The 16,750-nt window shown below is 42.5% G+C and overlaps 1 protein-coding gene across 4 annotated transcripts in view; it reads right to left on the bottom strand.

Annotated features, from left to right (window-relative positions):
- atp11b (ATPase phospholipid transporting 11B) overlaps nt 1-16,750 on the bottom strand; it is a 183,507-nt gene that overhangs the window by 68,503 nt on the left and 98,254 nt on the right. For 3 of the 4 annotated variants that reach the window (XR_009816853.2, XR_009816854.2, XM_061975516.2), the window contains exons 24-26: nt 13,112-13,239; nt 12,851-12,989; nt 9,988-10,011 (exon numbers count right to left, since the gene is read on the bottom strand). Coding sequence is in view for 2 of the 4 variants with exons in the window: in XM_061975516.2 (XP_061831500.1) it covers nt 9,988-10,011; nt 12,851-12,989; nt 13,112-13,239 (291 nt within the window). In the remaining 2 variants the exon portion in view is untranslated. The remainder of the gene's footprint in view (nt 1-9,987; nt 10,012-12,850; nt 12,990-13,111; nt 13,240-16,750) is intronic. The other variant, XM_061975517.2, reaches the window with a different exon arrangement.

Here is a 16,750-nt window from a genome sequence, read left to right as displayed (position 1 = left end):
GGATTCACTTGTGTGTGTGTGTGTGAAAAGCCGTAGGTACTATGTGATTGGGCTGGCACGCAAAGGCAGTGCCTTTAAAGGGGAACATTATCACAATTTCAGAATTGTTAAAACCATTAAAAATCAGTTCCCAGTGGCTTACTATATTTTTCGAAGTTTTTTTCAAAATTTTACCCATCATGCAATATCCCTAAAAAAAGCTTCAAAGTGCCTGATTTTAACCACCCGTTAGAGATGCGCGGATAGGCAATTATTTCATCCGCAACCGCATCAAAAAGTCGTCAACCATCCGCCATCCACCCGATGTAACATTTGATCAGAACCGCACCCGCCCGTTGTTATATATCTAATATAGACGATGCAAGGCATAAGTGAGGTTATAAGCTTTTGCCTGTTAAAGAAAGGAGACTGATCCAATGCAGCACAGACATTCGCGTGCCACGCTGTTACGACCCAGACGCACACCAGTGCGCAATCATATGGGAGCCGCGCTGAGCGCACCTCCAAGCGCATCTCGCTGCCGGCGACGGCCGGGTATGGGCCCGACGCTCCAGCGCCATCCATTTTCAGGGCTAGTTGATTCGGCAGGTGGGTTGTTACACACTCCTTAGCGGGTTCCGACTTCCATGGCCACCGTCCTGCTGTCTATATCAACCAGGGTGAGCCCCACCCCTTTCGTGAGCGCACTGCGCGCGGAGTGACCCCTGTTACGCGCCCCCGGCAACAGGGGTGGCGGGCAGGTAAGCTGCGCGGGCGGAGCGCGCGGAGTGACCCCTGTTACGAGCCCCCGGCCACGGGGGTGGCGGGCAGGTAAGCTGCTTACCTGCTGCGCGTGACGCCGGCCGCGGCGAAGGCGGACGAGGCGGGGTGTCGGTGCGGTGGTGACCCTGGATGTGCGTCGGGCCCTTCTCGCGGATCACCTCAGCTACGGCTCCCGGTGGGGCCCTCTCGGGGGAAGGGGCCTCGGTCCCGGACCCCGGCGAGGCGTCCCTTCTCCGCTCCGTAAAAGTGTCCATCTCTTTTTTTTTTTTTTCTTCTGTTGTGGCATATGCAGCAGGTGCCTGCTCGTTTTTCGTATGTGGGTAACAACATTTAACTATGTATATATATTTCCCAATTGGTTTAACTGCCACCCGCCTGAATCTATTTAAAATCTAATTTTTTTAAATTTCATCCGCCCGATCCGCGGATAATCCGCGGACTCCGCGGTTGTGCCCGCAAACCGCGCATCTCTACCACACGTCCATTTTCCTGTGACGTCACATAGTGAAGCCAACACAAACAAACATGGCGGAAAGAACAGCAAGCTATAGCGACATTAGCTCGGATTCAGACTCGGATTTCAGCGGCTTAAGCGATTCAACAGATTCCGCATGTATTGAAACGGATGGTTGTAGTGTGGAGGCAGGTAGCGAAAACGAAATTGAAGAAGAAACTGAAGCTATTGAGCCATGTCGGTTTGAACCGTATGCAAGCGAAACCGAGGAAAACGACACGACAGCCAGCGACACGGGAGAAAGCGAGGACGAATTCGGCGATCGCCTTCTAACCAACGATTGGTATGTGTTTGTTTGGCATTAAAGGAAACTAACAACTATGAACTAGGTTTACAGCATATGAAATACATTTGGCAACAACATGCACTTTGAGAGTGTAGACAGCCCAATTTTCATCAATTAATATATTCAAGACTCTGCAGCATCGCGTGGACATCGGGGGCGGTACCTCTGGATTGGCAGACCGGGGTGGTGGTTCCTCTCTTTAAGAAGGGGAACCGGAGGGTGTGTTCTAACTATCGTGGGATCACACTCCTCAGCCTTCCTGGTAAGGTCTATTCAGGTGTACTGGAGAGGAGGCTACGCCGGATAGTCGAACCTCGGATTCAGGAGGAACAGTGTGGTTTTCGTCCTGGTCGTGGAACTTTGGACCAGCTCTATACTCTCGGCAGTGTCCTGGAGGGTGCATGGGAGTTTGCCCAACCAGTCTACATGTGCTTTGTGGACTTGGAGAAGGCATTCGACCGTGTCCCTCGGGAGGTCCTGTGGGTAGTGCTCAGAGAGTATGGGGTATCGGACTGTCTGATTGTGGCAGTCCGCTCCCTGTATGATCAGTGCCAGAGCTTGGTCCGCATTGCCGGCAGTAGGTCGGACACGTTTCCAGTGAGGGTTGGACTCCGCCAAGGCTGCCCTTTGTCACCCATTCTGTTCATAACTTTTATGGACATAATTCTAGGCGCAGTCAAGGCGTTGAGGGGATCCGGTTTGGTGGCTGCAGGATTAGGTCTCTGCTTTTTGCGGATGATGTGGTCCTGATGGCTTCATCTGGCCAGGATCTTCAGCTCTCACTGGATCGGTTCGCAGCTGAGTGTGAAGCGACTGGGATGAGAATCAGCACCTCCAAGTCCGAGTCCATGGTTCTCGCCCGGAAAAGGGTGGAGTGCCATCTCCGGGTTGGGGAGGAGACTCTGCCCCAAGTGGAGGAGTTCAAGTACCTAGGAGTCTTGTTCACGAGTGGGGGAAGAGTGGATCGTGAGATCGACAGGCGGATCGGTGCGGCGTCTTCAGTAATGCGGACGCTGTATCGATCCGTTGTGGTGAAGAAGGAGCTGAGCCGGAAGGCAAAGCTCTCAATTTACCGGTCGATCTATGTTCCCATCCTCACCTATGGTCATGAGCTTTGGGTTATGACCGAAAGGACAAGATCACGGGTACAAGCGGCCGAAATGAGTTTCCTCCGCCGGGTGGCGGGTCTCTCCCTTAGAGATAGGGTGAGAAGCTCTGCCATCCGGGGGGAGCTCAAAGTAAAGCCGCTGCTCCTCCACATCGAGAGGAGCCAGATGAGGTGGTTCGGGCATCTGGTCAGGATGCCACCCGAACGCCTCCCTAGGGAGGTGTTTAGGGCACGTCCAACCGGTAGGAGGCCACGGGGAAGACCCAGGACACGTTGGGAAGACTATGTCTCCCGGCTGGCCTGGGAACGCCTCGGGATCCCCCGGGAAGAGCTGGACGAAGTGGCTGGGGAGAGGAAAGTCTGGGCTTCCCTGCTTAGGCTGCTGCCCCCGCGACCCGACCTCGGATAAGCGGAAGAAGATGGATGGATGGATGGATAATATATTCTGTAGACATACCCTCATCCGCGCTCTTTTCCTGAAAGCTGATCTGTCCAGTTTTGGAGTTGATGTCAGCAGGCCAGGGAAGCTAGGGTCGATAGGGGGTTTAGCTCGCTCGTCTGCGGGCACAAACTGCCGCCATTGCTTGCCGTGCTAGCGAGGTCCTTTGTCCCTGAATTACTCACACACTACGGCAGATTCAATGGGGGTCTGGCGGCAGATTTCTTTGACTTTATCGTTGGAAATGCATCTGCTTTGAGTGTCGCAGGATATCCACACATTCTTGCCATCTCTGTCGTAGCATAGCTTTCGTCGGTAAAGTGTGCGGAACAAACGTCCAATTTCTTGCCACTTTCGCATCTTTGGGCCACTGGTGCAACTTGAATCCGTCCCTGTTCGTGTTGTTACACCCTCCGACAACACACCGACGAGGCATGACGTCTCCAAGGTACGGAAAACAGTCGAAAAAACGGAAAATAACATAGCTGTTTTGACTCGGTGTTTGAGAAAATGGCGGATTGCTTCCCGATGCGACGTCACATTGTGACGTCATTGCTCCGAGAGCGAATAATAGAAAGGCGTTTAATTCGCCAAAATTCACCCATTTAGAGTTCGGAAATCGGATAAAAAAATATATGGTCTTTTTTCTGCAACATCAAGCTATATATTGACGCTTACCGTACATAGGTCTGGTGATAATGTTCCCCTTTAAAACACGCCCCCCAATATTGTTGTCTGGGTGGAAATCGGGAGAAATTCGGGAGAATGGTTACTCCGGGAGATTTTCGGGAGGGGCACACTGAAGTTCGGGAGTCTCCCGGGAAAATCGGGAGGGTTGGCAAGCATAATAATAATAATAATAATAATAATAACTGGGATTTATATAGCGCTTTTCTAAGTACCCAAAGTCGCTTTACATGTAGAACCCATCAATCATTCACACCTGGTGGTGGTAAGCTACTTTCATAGCCACAGCTGCCCTGGGGTAGACTGACGGAAGCGTGGCTGCAATTTGCGCCAACGGCCCCTCCGACCACCACCTATCATTCATCATTCAATTCACCGGTGTGAGTGGCACCGGGGGCAAAGGGTGAAGTGTCCCGCCCAAGGACACAACGGCAGCGATTTTTTTGGATGGTAAGAGGCGGGGAACGAACCTGCAACCCTCAGGTTTCTGGCACGGTTGCTCTACCCACTATGCCATGCCGCCCAAGTATGACTGGGAGACGCAACTGCTCTGTAAAAAGTCATACATTTAACTTTTTGTAACCGATACCGATAATTTCCGATATTACATTTTAAAGCATTTATCGGCCGATAATATCGGCAGTCCGATATTATCGGACATCTCTATTTATGAGTGTACTTTATGGGTTAATAACAGCATGTGCAGGGTTTATAATGACTTTAAATTGATACAATATTCATTTAAATCACAATAAAAAAAAAATAGTGTTCCTTCTTGGAAATCAACCTACCACAGGGGGGTCTGGAACGTAACTCCCGTGAAAATAAACTATAAACAGCTTTCAGTATAATGCATTATAGTTTCGTATTACTGCAAACTATTACCACAATGATAACATATTAGTCAACTTTATTCCAGTCAGGAATCAGAAACAATTCCTGCACTGCAAAAACAGAAATCTAAGTAAGATGAACTATCTCAAATAAGGGTGATATTTGCTTATTTTCTGTCTGATAAGATAATTCTTCTCACTAAGCTGATTTTATGTTAGAGTGTTTTACTTGTTTTAAGTGTTTTGGTCTTAAATGATCTCAGTAAGATATTACAGCTTGTTGCTGAGATTTGATGACCTATATTGAGTAAAACATGCTTGAAACTAGAATATCAAGTGTTGCAAAGCTGTGTCATCAACACTCACAAGTATAAAACTACTTTTTTAAAGTCATAATTTCTTACTTCAAGCATGAAAAAAAAAATCATGATGCCGAGCGCATATCATTATGTCAAGATAATGGCACTAGCATTTACTTCATATTTTTCAACATATTGAGCAAAAAGTCCTTTTTTTTTCTACCAAGAAAAGTGCACTTGTTATTAGTGAGAATATACTTATTTTAAAGGTATTTTTGGGCCCATTGGGGTTAGCTAGTTTTACTTGTTTTGGAAAGTCTTGACAAGCCGAATTTTCTTGTTCTATTGGTGGATAATTTTGCTTAGTTCAAATAAAATACCCCTAATTTTTGTATTGTTTTTGAACACTGACTTTTTGCAGTGTGTTCTCCCGAAACTCGACTGGTCTCGACCCACCATTCGCCAATATGTGTGTCTGTGTTTTGATATAATGTAGTAATAAAAGAAAAGACAAAAAGCACTGGGAGTGTAATACGTATCTTGACTTGTGTGTGTGTGTGTGCACACGTGTATTTCCATTAAGAGAGTTTGGTCTTATTGACAGTAAATGAACCCCACACGCACACACAAATGACTCTCAAGAGGATGGGATATTAATGAATATGCAAATGGATTTCACTTTTAACTAGAGATGCCCGATATTATCGGCCGATAAATGCTTTGAAATGTAATATCGGAAATTATCGGTATCGGTTTCAAAAAGTAAAATTAATGACTTTTTTTAAAACGCCGCTGTATGGAGCGATAAGTACAGAGCAGTTGCGTCTCCAAGTCAGCAGCCCCTCCCCTCTCCCCTCTCCCAAACACAAAACATGAGTTGTCGACTTCAGCATGAGAGGTTTACTGGCGACGCTTGATAACCTCATCAAACCGCCGTGCGCGGAGCATAACAACAACAAGAGTGTGTTGTTGCCGGTGCTGTAGCCGTGGCTAACAAGCCAGCTCGCTCGGTGACTGACTAACGACACCATGTCAATGGTTTGGGATTATTTTAAAGTGTGTCTGATGGATAAAAAACTGGCAATTTGCAATGACTGCAAAAAGTTGGTTATGCGAGGAGGAACCTAGACGTCTTCCTATAGCATTTCAGAAGCTGTGGCTGACTGCTAGGCCACTTCACTCACCACTAGCTTGCAGCACATTTGTGTTACTCATACAAATACGTGAGAGCAGGGCAGATTGAGCCCAGTTTATAATTTCCTGTTATACAGTATGCCAGGCAGTCTTGCACTAAAGGAGGACTATGTTATTGTTTACTTTATTACTCTAGTATACTCTGGACTAGGGATGTCCCGATCCGATATTTGGATCGGATCGGCTGCCGATATTTGCCAAAAAATGCGTATCGGCAAGGCATGGGAAAATGCCGATCCAGATCCAGTTTAAAAAAAAACTCCGGTCCGTGTTTTCCAACGCACCGATTTAAATAATACATTCCACTTTTCTGCTGCTCCCTAATTTACGTTCCGCATTTTCCAGCACACCTTCAACACATCCACAGGTCTGTGGATTCTCACGCAGTTGCTTTTAGCTGCTGGCATTACACGACAGACTCTTCTCACTCTTTCCTGTGTCTCCCTCTCACAGACAGCAAGCGCACCTTCTTACACACGTCACATACTGTCACGTCATACGTCACATACGTATACGTCCTCTCCCAGCAGAGAGGTAGCAGCATGGCTAACGTTAGCTGTGATGCTAGCGCAGCCGTGCGAGCAACGCTCCCTCAAAGGTGCTCGCCTGTGCAATTGCGCACTGTTTAAGCGTCCTCTGCGCATAGCAAATCTATTCCACGCACAAAATCAAATAAAAAAATAAGCGCATAACAATTTTCGACACACGGACACGACAGAGAAAACAGTTTTCGTCATCATTGTTCAAATATTGTAACGTCTGTTGAGACGCTTATCTCCATTCGGTGCCACACGCCCACACCATCAAAATGCCGAGGCAAAAATTTCCACATCAACACCGTATGAAAAAATTAGTGATTTTTTTAGTTGTGATTTCCTTCTCTGCATGAAAGTTTAAAAGTAGCATATATTAATGCAGTATGAAGAAGAATGTTTTAATGTAGACATGCAAGAATTGAAAGAAAATTTTGAAAATCAAGACTACATTTCCTGCAAATGGGTGCATTTCTACCCTATATTTTAACTTTAGATTTATTCTCATATCAAACTCTTTTGGCTGTCTTTTTGACACTTACATCCGGCGCCCCCCTCCACACCCTGGATTATAAATAATGTAAATAATTCAATGTGATTATCTTGTGTGATGACTGTATTATGATGATAGTATATATCTGATAGTATATATCTGCATCATGAATCAATTTAAGTGGACCCCGACTTAAACAAGTTGAAAAACGTATTGGGGTGTTACCATTTAGTGGTCAATTGTACGGAATATGTACTTCACTGTGCAACCTACTAATAAAAGTCTCAATCAATCAATCAAAACACATAGAATCATCATACTGCTGTGATTATATGCATCAAGTGTTCATTCAAGGCTAAGGCAAAATATCGAGATATATATCGTGTATCGCAATATGGCCTTAAAATATCGCAATATTCAAAAAAGGCCATATCGCCCAGCCCTAGTTCAATGATGCCATTTCTGTTTGTCATGTATAATTTTGTCTATTTTGTGTTTATCCTTGAATAAACAGGTCAGTTTCTTGTTACCAACCATTGTGTATTATTCAAACTCCCCTAATTCAGCTGGCTAGTTGTTATCAAGAGTACTAAAACCCTTTTCAACATGATTCTGACAACTAAGTAGGCTAAATAACTTTAAACTTTAATACATGCTCGGATAGGCCAGTAACGGTATCGGTCAGTATCGGTATCGGATCGGAAATGCAAAAACAATATCGGTATCGGATCGGAAGTGCAAAAACCTGGATCGGGACATCCCTACTCTGGACTGAAGCTGTGTGCCTTCAAATAATGCACTTTGTGAAAGTCAAAGTATAGTATTTCCCATAGTTGTAGTGGGTATCAGGATTATCTCAGGGAGAGCATGTCCCAAATTCCAAGCTGCTGTTTTGAGGCATGTTAAAAAAAATAATGCATTTTGTGACTTCAATAATAAATATGGCAGTGCCATGTTGGCACTTTTTTTTCCATAACTTGAGTTGAAGTTGTTCTCTTATTTTGGAAAACCATGTTACATTGTTTAATGCATCCAGCGGGGCATCACAACAAAATTAGGCATAATAATGTGTTAATTCCACAACTGTGTATATCGCATACTTGCCAACCCTCCCGGATTTTCCGGGAGACTCCCGAAATTCAGCGCCTCTCCCGAAAACCTCCCGGGACAAATTTTCTCCCGAAAATCTCCCGAAATTCAGGCAGACTCAGGTCCATGAGGACCTGAGTCCGCTAACCCACAATATAAACAGTATACCTGCCCAATAACGTTATAACTGTAGAATGATGGAGGGCGAGTTCTTGGTTTCTTATGTGGGTTTATTGTTAGGTAGTTTCATTAACGTCCTCCCAGCGCGGCAACAACACACAGCAACAGCAGTCACTTTTTTGTATACCGTAAAGCAGTTCGTCTGCCGTAAACAGCAATGTTGCGACACTCTTAAACAGGACAATACTGCCATTTAGTGCATTTGATGAGAGCACTTTTGTGCGTGCCACACAGAATGCATCATCAGAGGTGTTCAGCATGGTTAGAAAAATAGTGACAGAGAATAGAACAAGGATGGACAATTCAACCCCTAACTCAACAATGAGTAGAGGAGTGTTATGTGTGTGTATATGTGTAAATAAATGAACACTGAAATTCAAGTATTTATTTTATATATATATATATATATATATATATAATAAAATACATATATATATATACGTATATATATATATATATATATATATATATATATATATATATAATTCACTGAACGTCAAGTATTTCTTTATATATATATATATATATATATATATATATATAAGAAATACTTGACGTTCAGTGAATTATATATATACGTATATATATATATATATATATATATATATATATACATACATATATATACATATATATATATATATATATATATATATATATATATATATATATATATATATATATATATATATATATATATATATATATATATATATATATATATATATATATATATATATAAAATAAATACTTGAATTTCAGTGTTCATTTATTTACACATATACACACACATAACACTCCTCTACTCATTGTTGAGTTAGGGGTTGAATTGTCCATCCTTGTTCTATTCTCTGTCACTATTTTTCTAACCATGCTGAACACCTCTGATATATCTATGAAATACTTGACTTGGTGAATTCTAGCTGTAAATATACTCCTCCCCTTTTAGCCACGGCCCCAACCACGCCCCCGTCCCACCCCACCCCCCTCCCCCCACCTCCCGAAATCGGAGGTCTCAAGGTTGGCAAGTATGGTATATCGGTATCGGTTGATATCGGTATTGGTAATTAAGAGTTGGACAATATCGGCAAAAAAGCCATTATCGGACATCTCCACTTTTAACAATATTCCACATCCCACACATACGTTTCCACAGCATTAATTGATGTCTATTGTGGGTGGCGAAGCAAACTATTGTCATACATTTGCATATTTAAACAGCTAAATGTTTTCCTCCCTTTTCCATGAACCAAACTTATCGTGCCTAATTAATATGGTTCGTTTGTGGCCTGCCATTGTGACTCTGCAATACAACGTCGGGGGACTGTAATCTTGTGTTACAATACAATTGGCCACAATCTAATCTTTATATGCAGCATCATAACGAGAGCAGAGACAGTAACTACGCCCTGTGCTCAGCCTTAATTCACTATTGCTACTTGCTGCTCAAATTAAATTTTAATGTATTCGTCTTTGTCAACAACAATATTCTTAATCATCTTCATATCATCTCCAAATTGACTGGCCCCCGCCGTGCAGAGATTCTTACAAATGTGGAGCTGATGCTTACCAGCTGCCTGTTAGCTCGCAAGATCTGAAAACATGCACATCGTGAGAGCAGAAGAAGAAAGAGAAATCAATGAAAGATGGGAAGAAAAGTGAAGCAAGAAGGTCAGTAATAGAAGCGAATACAGGAGGTTAGACAATAACACATGCAACATGCAAAATTAAATTAAAATTAAAGCTGCAAGCAGCATTGGTCGGGCCCGCGTATTTGGCAGGTGCTAGTCCTAAGTGTCCCAATACTTTTGTCAAGTTTTAGTCCCAAGTATCTCAATACTTTTGTCCAGTTTTCGGCCTAAATGTCCCAATACTTTTGTCCAGTGGTAGTCATAAGTGTCCCAATACTTTTGTCTACTTTTAGTCCGAAGTGTCCCAATACTTTTGTCTAGTGTACCTACCTTGTCTGCATTGTGTGGGCACGCTGGTGCTTCCTGCTTTTAAGCAGCCATCTTGAGAAAACAGCAGCGCAGCAGCATCAGCGCAGCGGTTCTTTGAAGGCTCATAAAATCAAAACCGGAGCAGTTAGAAAAATTATTTCGATAACTTTTATTTGGAAGGGTTCAATCTCTCCCCTGTGTTAGTTTGAAGCCGAAACGACAAACGCGCTCAGAGGAGATAATGTTTGAAGAGAAGTGACCGGTTTATAAACAAATTTAGTTTTGAAGGGGAAATTGCAAATTTCCTGTTGATTTTTGCTGAGGGTTGTCAATCTATGAAATGTAGGTCTACGTGAGACCTACATAGAGGTTTTTGTTTCATGTCTCTCCGACTTTCCCAGTGGGAGTCACAGGCAATGTTGTCATTTTTTTCTTCCGAGGAGCAGTTTTTTCTGCGTTTTATTAAAAAATTGCGGTAGAGCACAATTTTTAGATTTGGGGTTAGGTTTTTTCATTAGTTCACAATTTTAGCCAGTCCTGATGTGTGTGTTCAGTTTGGTGAGTTTTGAAGCATGTTAAAGGGGTCAAATTACAGCTCAAAGAGGCAAAAGTGACTGTTTTTAGTACTTTTTTGTCTTGAAGGGGGAATTGCCAACTTCCTGTTGATATCTGCCTGATGATGTACAATTATGAAATGTAGGTGTAAGTCAGACCTACATAAAGAATTTTGTTTCATGTCTCTCCGACCTTTCTAGTGGGAGTTACAGGCAGTCTAGTTTTTTTTTCCCTAGGGGGCGCTAGAGCGCAATTTTGAGTTTTGGGGTTTGGTTTTTTTATTAAAAGACAATTTTCGCAGGTCCTGATGTCTGGGTCAAATATGGTGAGTTTTGAAGCAGGTCAAATTAGTGCTCAAAGAGGCGGCGGAATAATAATAATAATTAAAGCTGCAAGCAGCGTTGTTCGGGCCCGCGTATTTGGCAGGTGCTAGTCCTAAGTGTCCCAATACTTTTGTGTACTTGTAGTCTGAAGTGTCCCAAGACTTTTGTCTAGTGTACCTACCTTGTCTGCATTGTGTGGGCACGTTGGTGCTTCCTGCTTTTGAGCAGCCATCTTAAAAAAACAGCACCGCAGGAGCATCAGCGCAGCGGGTCTTTGAAGGGTCATAAAATCAAAACCGGAGCAGGTATCACAACTCTTTCACCAACTTTTAATCAGAAGGGTTCAATCTCTCTCCTGTGTTAGTTTGAAGCCGAAACAACAAACGCGCTCAGAGGAGATAATGTTTGAAGAAAGGTGACGGGTTTTTACAAAAATGTTGTGTTGAAGGGGGAATAGCAAACTTCCTGTATATTTTTGCTGGGGGTTGTCAATTTATGAAATGTAGGTCTAAGTGAGACCTACGGAGAGGTTTTCGTTTCATGTCTCTCCGACCTTCCCAGTGGGAGTTACAGGCAGTTTTGTCCGATTTTTCATCCGAGGAGCAGTTTTTTGTTCGTTTTATTAAACAATTGCTGTAGAGCACAATTTTTAGATTTGGGGTTAGGTTTTTTCATTAGATCACAGTTTTAGCCAGTCCTGATGTGTGTGTTCAGTTCGGTGAGTTTTGAAGCATGTTAAGGGGGTCAAATTACAGCTCAAAGAGGCAAAAGTGACTGTTTTTAGTACTTTTTTGTCTTGAAGGGGGAATTGCCAACTTCCTGTTGATTTTAGCCCGAGGATGTACAATTATGAGAACTAGGTCTAAGTCAGACCTACATAGAGGTTTTTGTTTCATGTCTCTCCGACCTTCCTAGTGGGAGTTACAGGCAGTCTGTTTTTTTTTTTTTTCCTAGGGGGCGCTAGAGCGCAATTTTGATTTTTGCGGTTTGGTTATTTTATTAAAAGACAATTTTCGCAGGTCCTGATGTGTGGGTCAAATATGGTGAGTTTTGAAGCATGTTAAGTGGGTCAAATTAGTGCTCAAAGAGGCGGCGGAAGAAGAAAGAAAGAAAGAAAGAAAGAAAGAATAATAAAACCTTAGAAATTCAATAGGTCCTTATGTCCCATTGCATAAGGACTCCCTGTGGGAGTCCTTTTGCAATGGGCCATTGCGGGCCCTAAAAACCTTAGAAAAACAATAGGTCCTTATGTCCCATTGCATAAGGACTCCCTTTGGGAGTCCTTATGCAATGGGCCATGCGGGCCCTAACAAGTGATATAAACAACAAAGCAAACATGTCACCTCCTGCATGACACAGTAAAAGCATTGATAGACAAAACACAGTTTGGCGAGGAAATAGCGGGTTTAGTGTAGTGAGACAATGCAAAAAGACATGCAGACAACCAGCTACTAACCAGATAACCAATCAAGACTCATGCATTTACTCTAATTCAAGATTTAGCTGTCAAGCAACGCCATAAGAAGAAAGCCCTCCCGGTAGTTGCTGGATTGTTTTTTTTATTTTACTTTTGAGATGTGACGAACAAATCACACCTGTACTTGAACACACGCACCTGCCCGTTGCCCATAAGTGTGGTGTCTTCCCCCATCAGTATGTAGGATCCAAAGAAGAAGACGAAAGCATGACAGAAGCCCAAGACAGTCCAATAGAGGAACGTTCGGAAAGACAATAGCGAGTTCCTGCTGATGTCTCTGAAAGAAGCATAGGAACACATCACCTTCAAACATACCAAATGGAAATGCTTTATTAGAACAACATTGCTACTTTTAAACGTAGTTGACGAGATTTAACAGAATGTAATATATTATCTCACCTGTACAGGCCTGGTTTAGTCTGCAGGACATGTGGATGAACGAGCTGTTCAAACAGACTGTACACCAGGATGGGCAGTGAGGTAAAGCAGATGTTGTACAGTGTCAGATAAACACTGTCATACAGAGTCTAAAAGAGAGAAGGCATTTCATTAAACGGATGACAAATGATAACCAGAGCAGCAGTTTTAAAACAATTTCAACTAGAGATGTCCGATAATGGCTTTTTTGCCGATATAAGATATTGTTCAACTCTTAATTACCGATTCTGATATCAACTGATACAGATATATACAGTCGTGGAATTAACACATTATTATGCCTAATTTTGTTGTGATGCCCCGGGCTGGATGCATTAAACCAGGGGTGCTCATTACGTCGATCGCGAGCTACCGGTCGATCTCGGAGGGTGTGTCAGTCGATCACCAGCCAGGCATTAAAAAAATAGTCCTAAAAATGAGCGATCATAAATCTTCACTATGACGTCACTTTCGTCACTTGATTGACATTCACGGCACCCGAGGGTCTTCTGAGATGACGCTGGCTGCTGCCAGCTCATTAAAATTACCGACTAGGCGAGAAACACTTTATTTCAACAGACTCTGGCGCCGTACCTGTCGTCAAAACGCCAAAGACCGACTGCACAGTTGCACAGTTGCGCTACCAAAATAAGAGTCTCAGAAAGCTGGCGTGCACAAGCTAGCAAGCTACGGAGTTTGCCGACAATGTATTTCTTGTAAAGTGTATACAAAGGAGTACGGAAGCTGGACAAATAAGATGCCAAAAACCAACCACTTTCATGTGGTATTGGACAGAAAGGAGGACTTTTTTTCTCCTCCATTCGAAAATGCGGACCTTATCAGCACCACTGTCTGATTCCTATCAATGCAAGTCATCAGAATCAGGTAATACACCAACTTATATTCTTGTCTTCATGAAAGAAAGGAATCTATATGTGTTAAACATGCTTGTATTATCTTTAAACACCTTTAACTTGTTAACAATATTAACTATATGTGTTAAACATGCTTGTATTATCTTTAAACACCTTTAAGTTGTTAACAATATTAACTATATGTATTAAACATTCTTGTATTATCATTAAACACCTTTAATTTTTGAACAATATTAACTATGTGTTAAACATGCTTGTATTATCATTAAACACCTTTAACTTGTTAACAATATTAACTACCGTATATGTATTAAACATACTTGTATTATCATTAAACACCTTTAATTTTTTAACAATATTAACTATATGTGTTAAACATGCTTGCATTATCATTAAACACCTTTAACTTGTTAACAAATACATATATTTCATAAATAAGTAAATGTAAATTATATATATGAATGAGGTAGATCCCCACGACTTGATCAATTGAAAAGTAGCTTGCCTGCAGAAAAAGTGTGAGCACCCCTGCATTAAACAATGTAACAAGGTTTTCCAAAATAAATCAACTCAAGTTATGTAAAAAAAATGCCAACATGGCACTGCCATATTTATTATTGAAGTCACAAAGTGCATTATTTTTTTTAACATGCCTCAATACAGCAGCTTGGAATTTGGGACATGCTCTCCCTGAGAGAGCGTGAGGAGGTTGAGGTGTGGGGAGGTAGGGGGTAGCGGGGGGGTGTATATTGCAGCGTCCCAAAAGAGTTAGTGCTGCAAGGGGTTCTGGGTATTTGTTCTGTTGTGTTTATGTTGTGTTACGGTGCGGATGTTCTCCCGAAATGTGTTTGTCATTCTTGTTTGGTGTGGGTTCACAGTGTGGCGCATATTCGTAACAGTGTTAAAGTTGTTTATACGGCCACCCTCAGTGTGACCTGTATGGCTGTTGACCAAGTATGCATGGCATTCACTTATGTGTGTGAAAAGCCGTAGATATTATGTGATTGGGCCGGCACGCAAAGGCAGTGCCTTTAAGGCACTGCCCCCAATATTGTTGTCTGGGTGGAAATCGGGAGAAATTCAAGAGAATGGTTGCCCCGGGAGATTATCGGTAGGGGCACTGAAATTCGTGAGTCTCCCGGGAAAATCGGAACATTTGGCAAGTATAACTGGGAAACGCAACTGCTCTGTATTTCTCCCTACGTCCGTGTACCACTCCGTACAGCGGTGTTTTGAAAAGTCATACATTTTACTTTTTGAAACTGATACCGATAATTTCCGATATTACATTTTAAAGCATTTATCGGCCGATAATATCGGCAGTCCGATATTATCGGACATCTCTAATTATTTTAACAGATATTGATGCAGTTTTGGTATACATTGTTGCAAAACATAAAACAAAAAAAGCAATCAACCTTAACTCGAAATGCTCAGCAATGTCTTGAACTTTGCAGCTTTTATAGTTGCACTTTTAATTATTTGACACCCATTGTGAAATAACAATGATTTTTAATTGATTGATTCTCACAAATTATTGCAACGGTATCAACTTTAAAAATTGATAGAAATTACAATGAGGGTTTAAGAATCTTGAGTGTAATTGTAAGATATTTTGTAACCCAGCACCTCCAAAACCCTCAAATCTAGACTCCAAACATCCCAGAACAAGCTAGTCATGTTACTTCTAGACCTCCACCCCAGATCACACCTCACTCCTACCCACTTCTCCAAAGTGGGCTGGCTCAGGGTGGAGGACAGAGTAAAACAACTTGCACTGAGCCTAGTCTATAAAACTCGCCACACCTCCCTGATACCGAAGTACATGTCAAACTACTTCCATAACGTAAACGACCGTCATAACCACAACACCAGGGGGAGCTCCACAAACCACGTTAAAGGGGAACATTATCACAATTTCAGAAGGGTTAAAACCATTAAAAAACAGTTCCCAGTAGCTTATTTTATTTTTCAAAGTTTTTTTAAAAATTTTACCCATCACGCAATAACCCTAAAAAAAGCTTCAAAGTGCCTGATTTTAACCATCGTTATATACACCCGTCCATTTTCCTGTGACGTCACATAGTGATGCTAATACAAACAAACATGGCGGATAGAACAGCAAGTTTATAGCGACATTAGCTCGGATTCAGATCCGTATTTCAGCGGCTTAAGCGATTCAACAGATTACGCATGTATTGAAACGGATGGTTGTAGTGTGGAGGCAGGTAGCGAAAACGAAATTGAAGAAGAAACTGAAGCTATTGAGCCATATCGGTTTGAACCGTATGCAAGCGAAACCGACGAAAACGACACGACAGCCAGCGACACGGGAGAAAGCGAGGACGAATTCGGCGATCGCCTTCTAACCAACGATTGGTATGTGTTTGTTTGGCATTAAAGGAAACTAACAACTATGAACTAGGTTTACAGCATATGAAATACATTTGGCAACAACATGCACTTTGAGAGTGCAGACAGCCCAGTTTTCATCAATTAATATATTCTGTAGATATACCCAGTGTGGTTTTCGTCCTGGTCGTGGAACTGTGGACCAGCTCTATACTCTCGGCAGGGTCCTTGAGGGTGCATAGGAGTTTGCCCAACCAGTCTACATGTGTTTTGTGGACTTGGAGAAGGCATTCGACCGTGTCCCTCGGGAAGTCCTGTGGGGAGTGCTCAGAGAGTACAGGGTATCGGACTGTCTGATTGTGGCAGTCCGCTCCCTGTATGATCAGTGCCAGAG

The sequence above is a fragment of the Nerophis lumbriciformis genome, linkage group LG14 (assembly GCF_033978685.3).
Source record: "Nerophis lumbriciformis linkage group LG14, RoL_Nlum_v2.1, whole genome shotgun sequence".
NCBI classification, from domain to species: domain Eukaryota; kingdom Metazoa; phylum Chordata; class Actinopteri; order Syngnathiformes; family Syngnathidae; genus Nerophis; species Nerophis lumbriciformis.
Note: the sequence above shows the minus strand (reverse complement) of the source record. Positions and strands in the feature narration are given on the sequence as shown.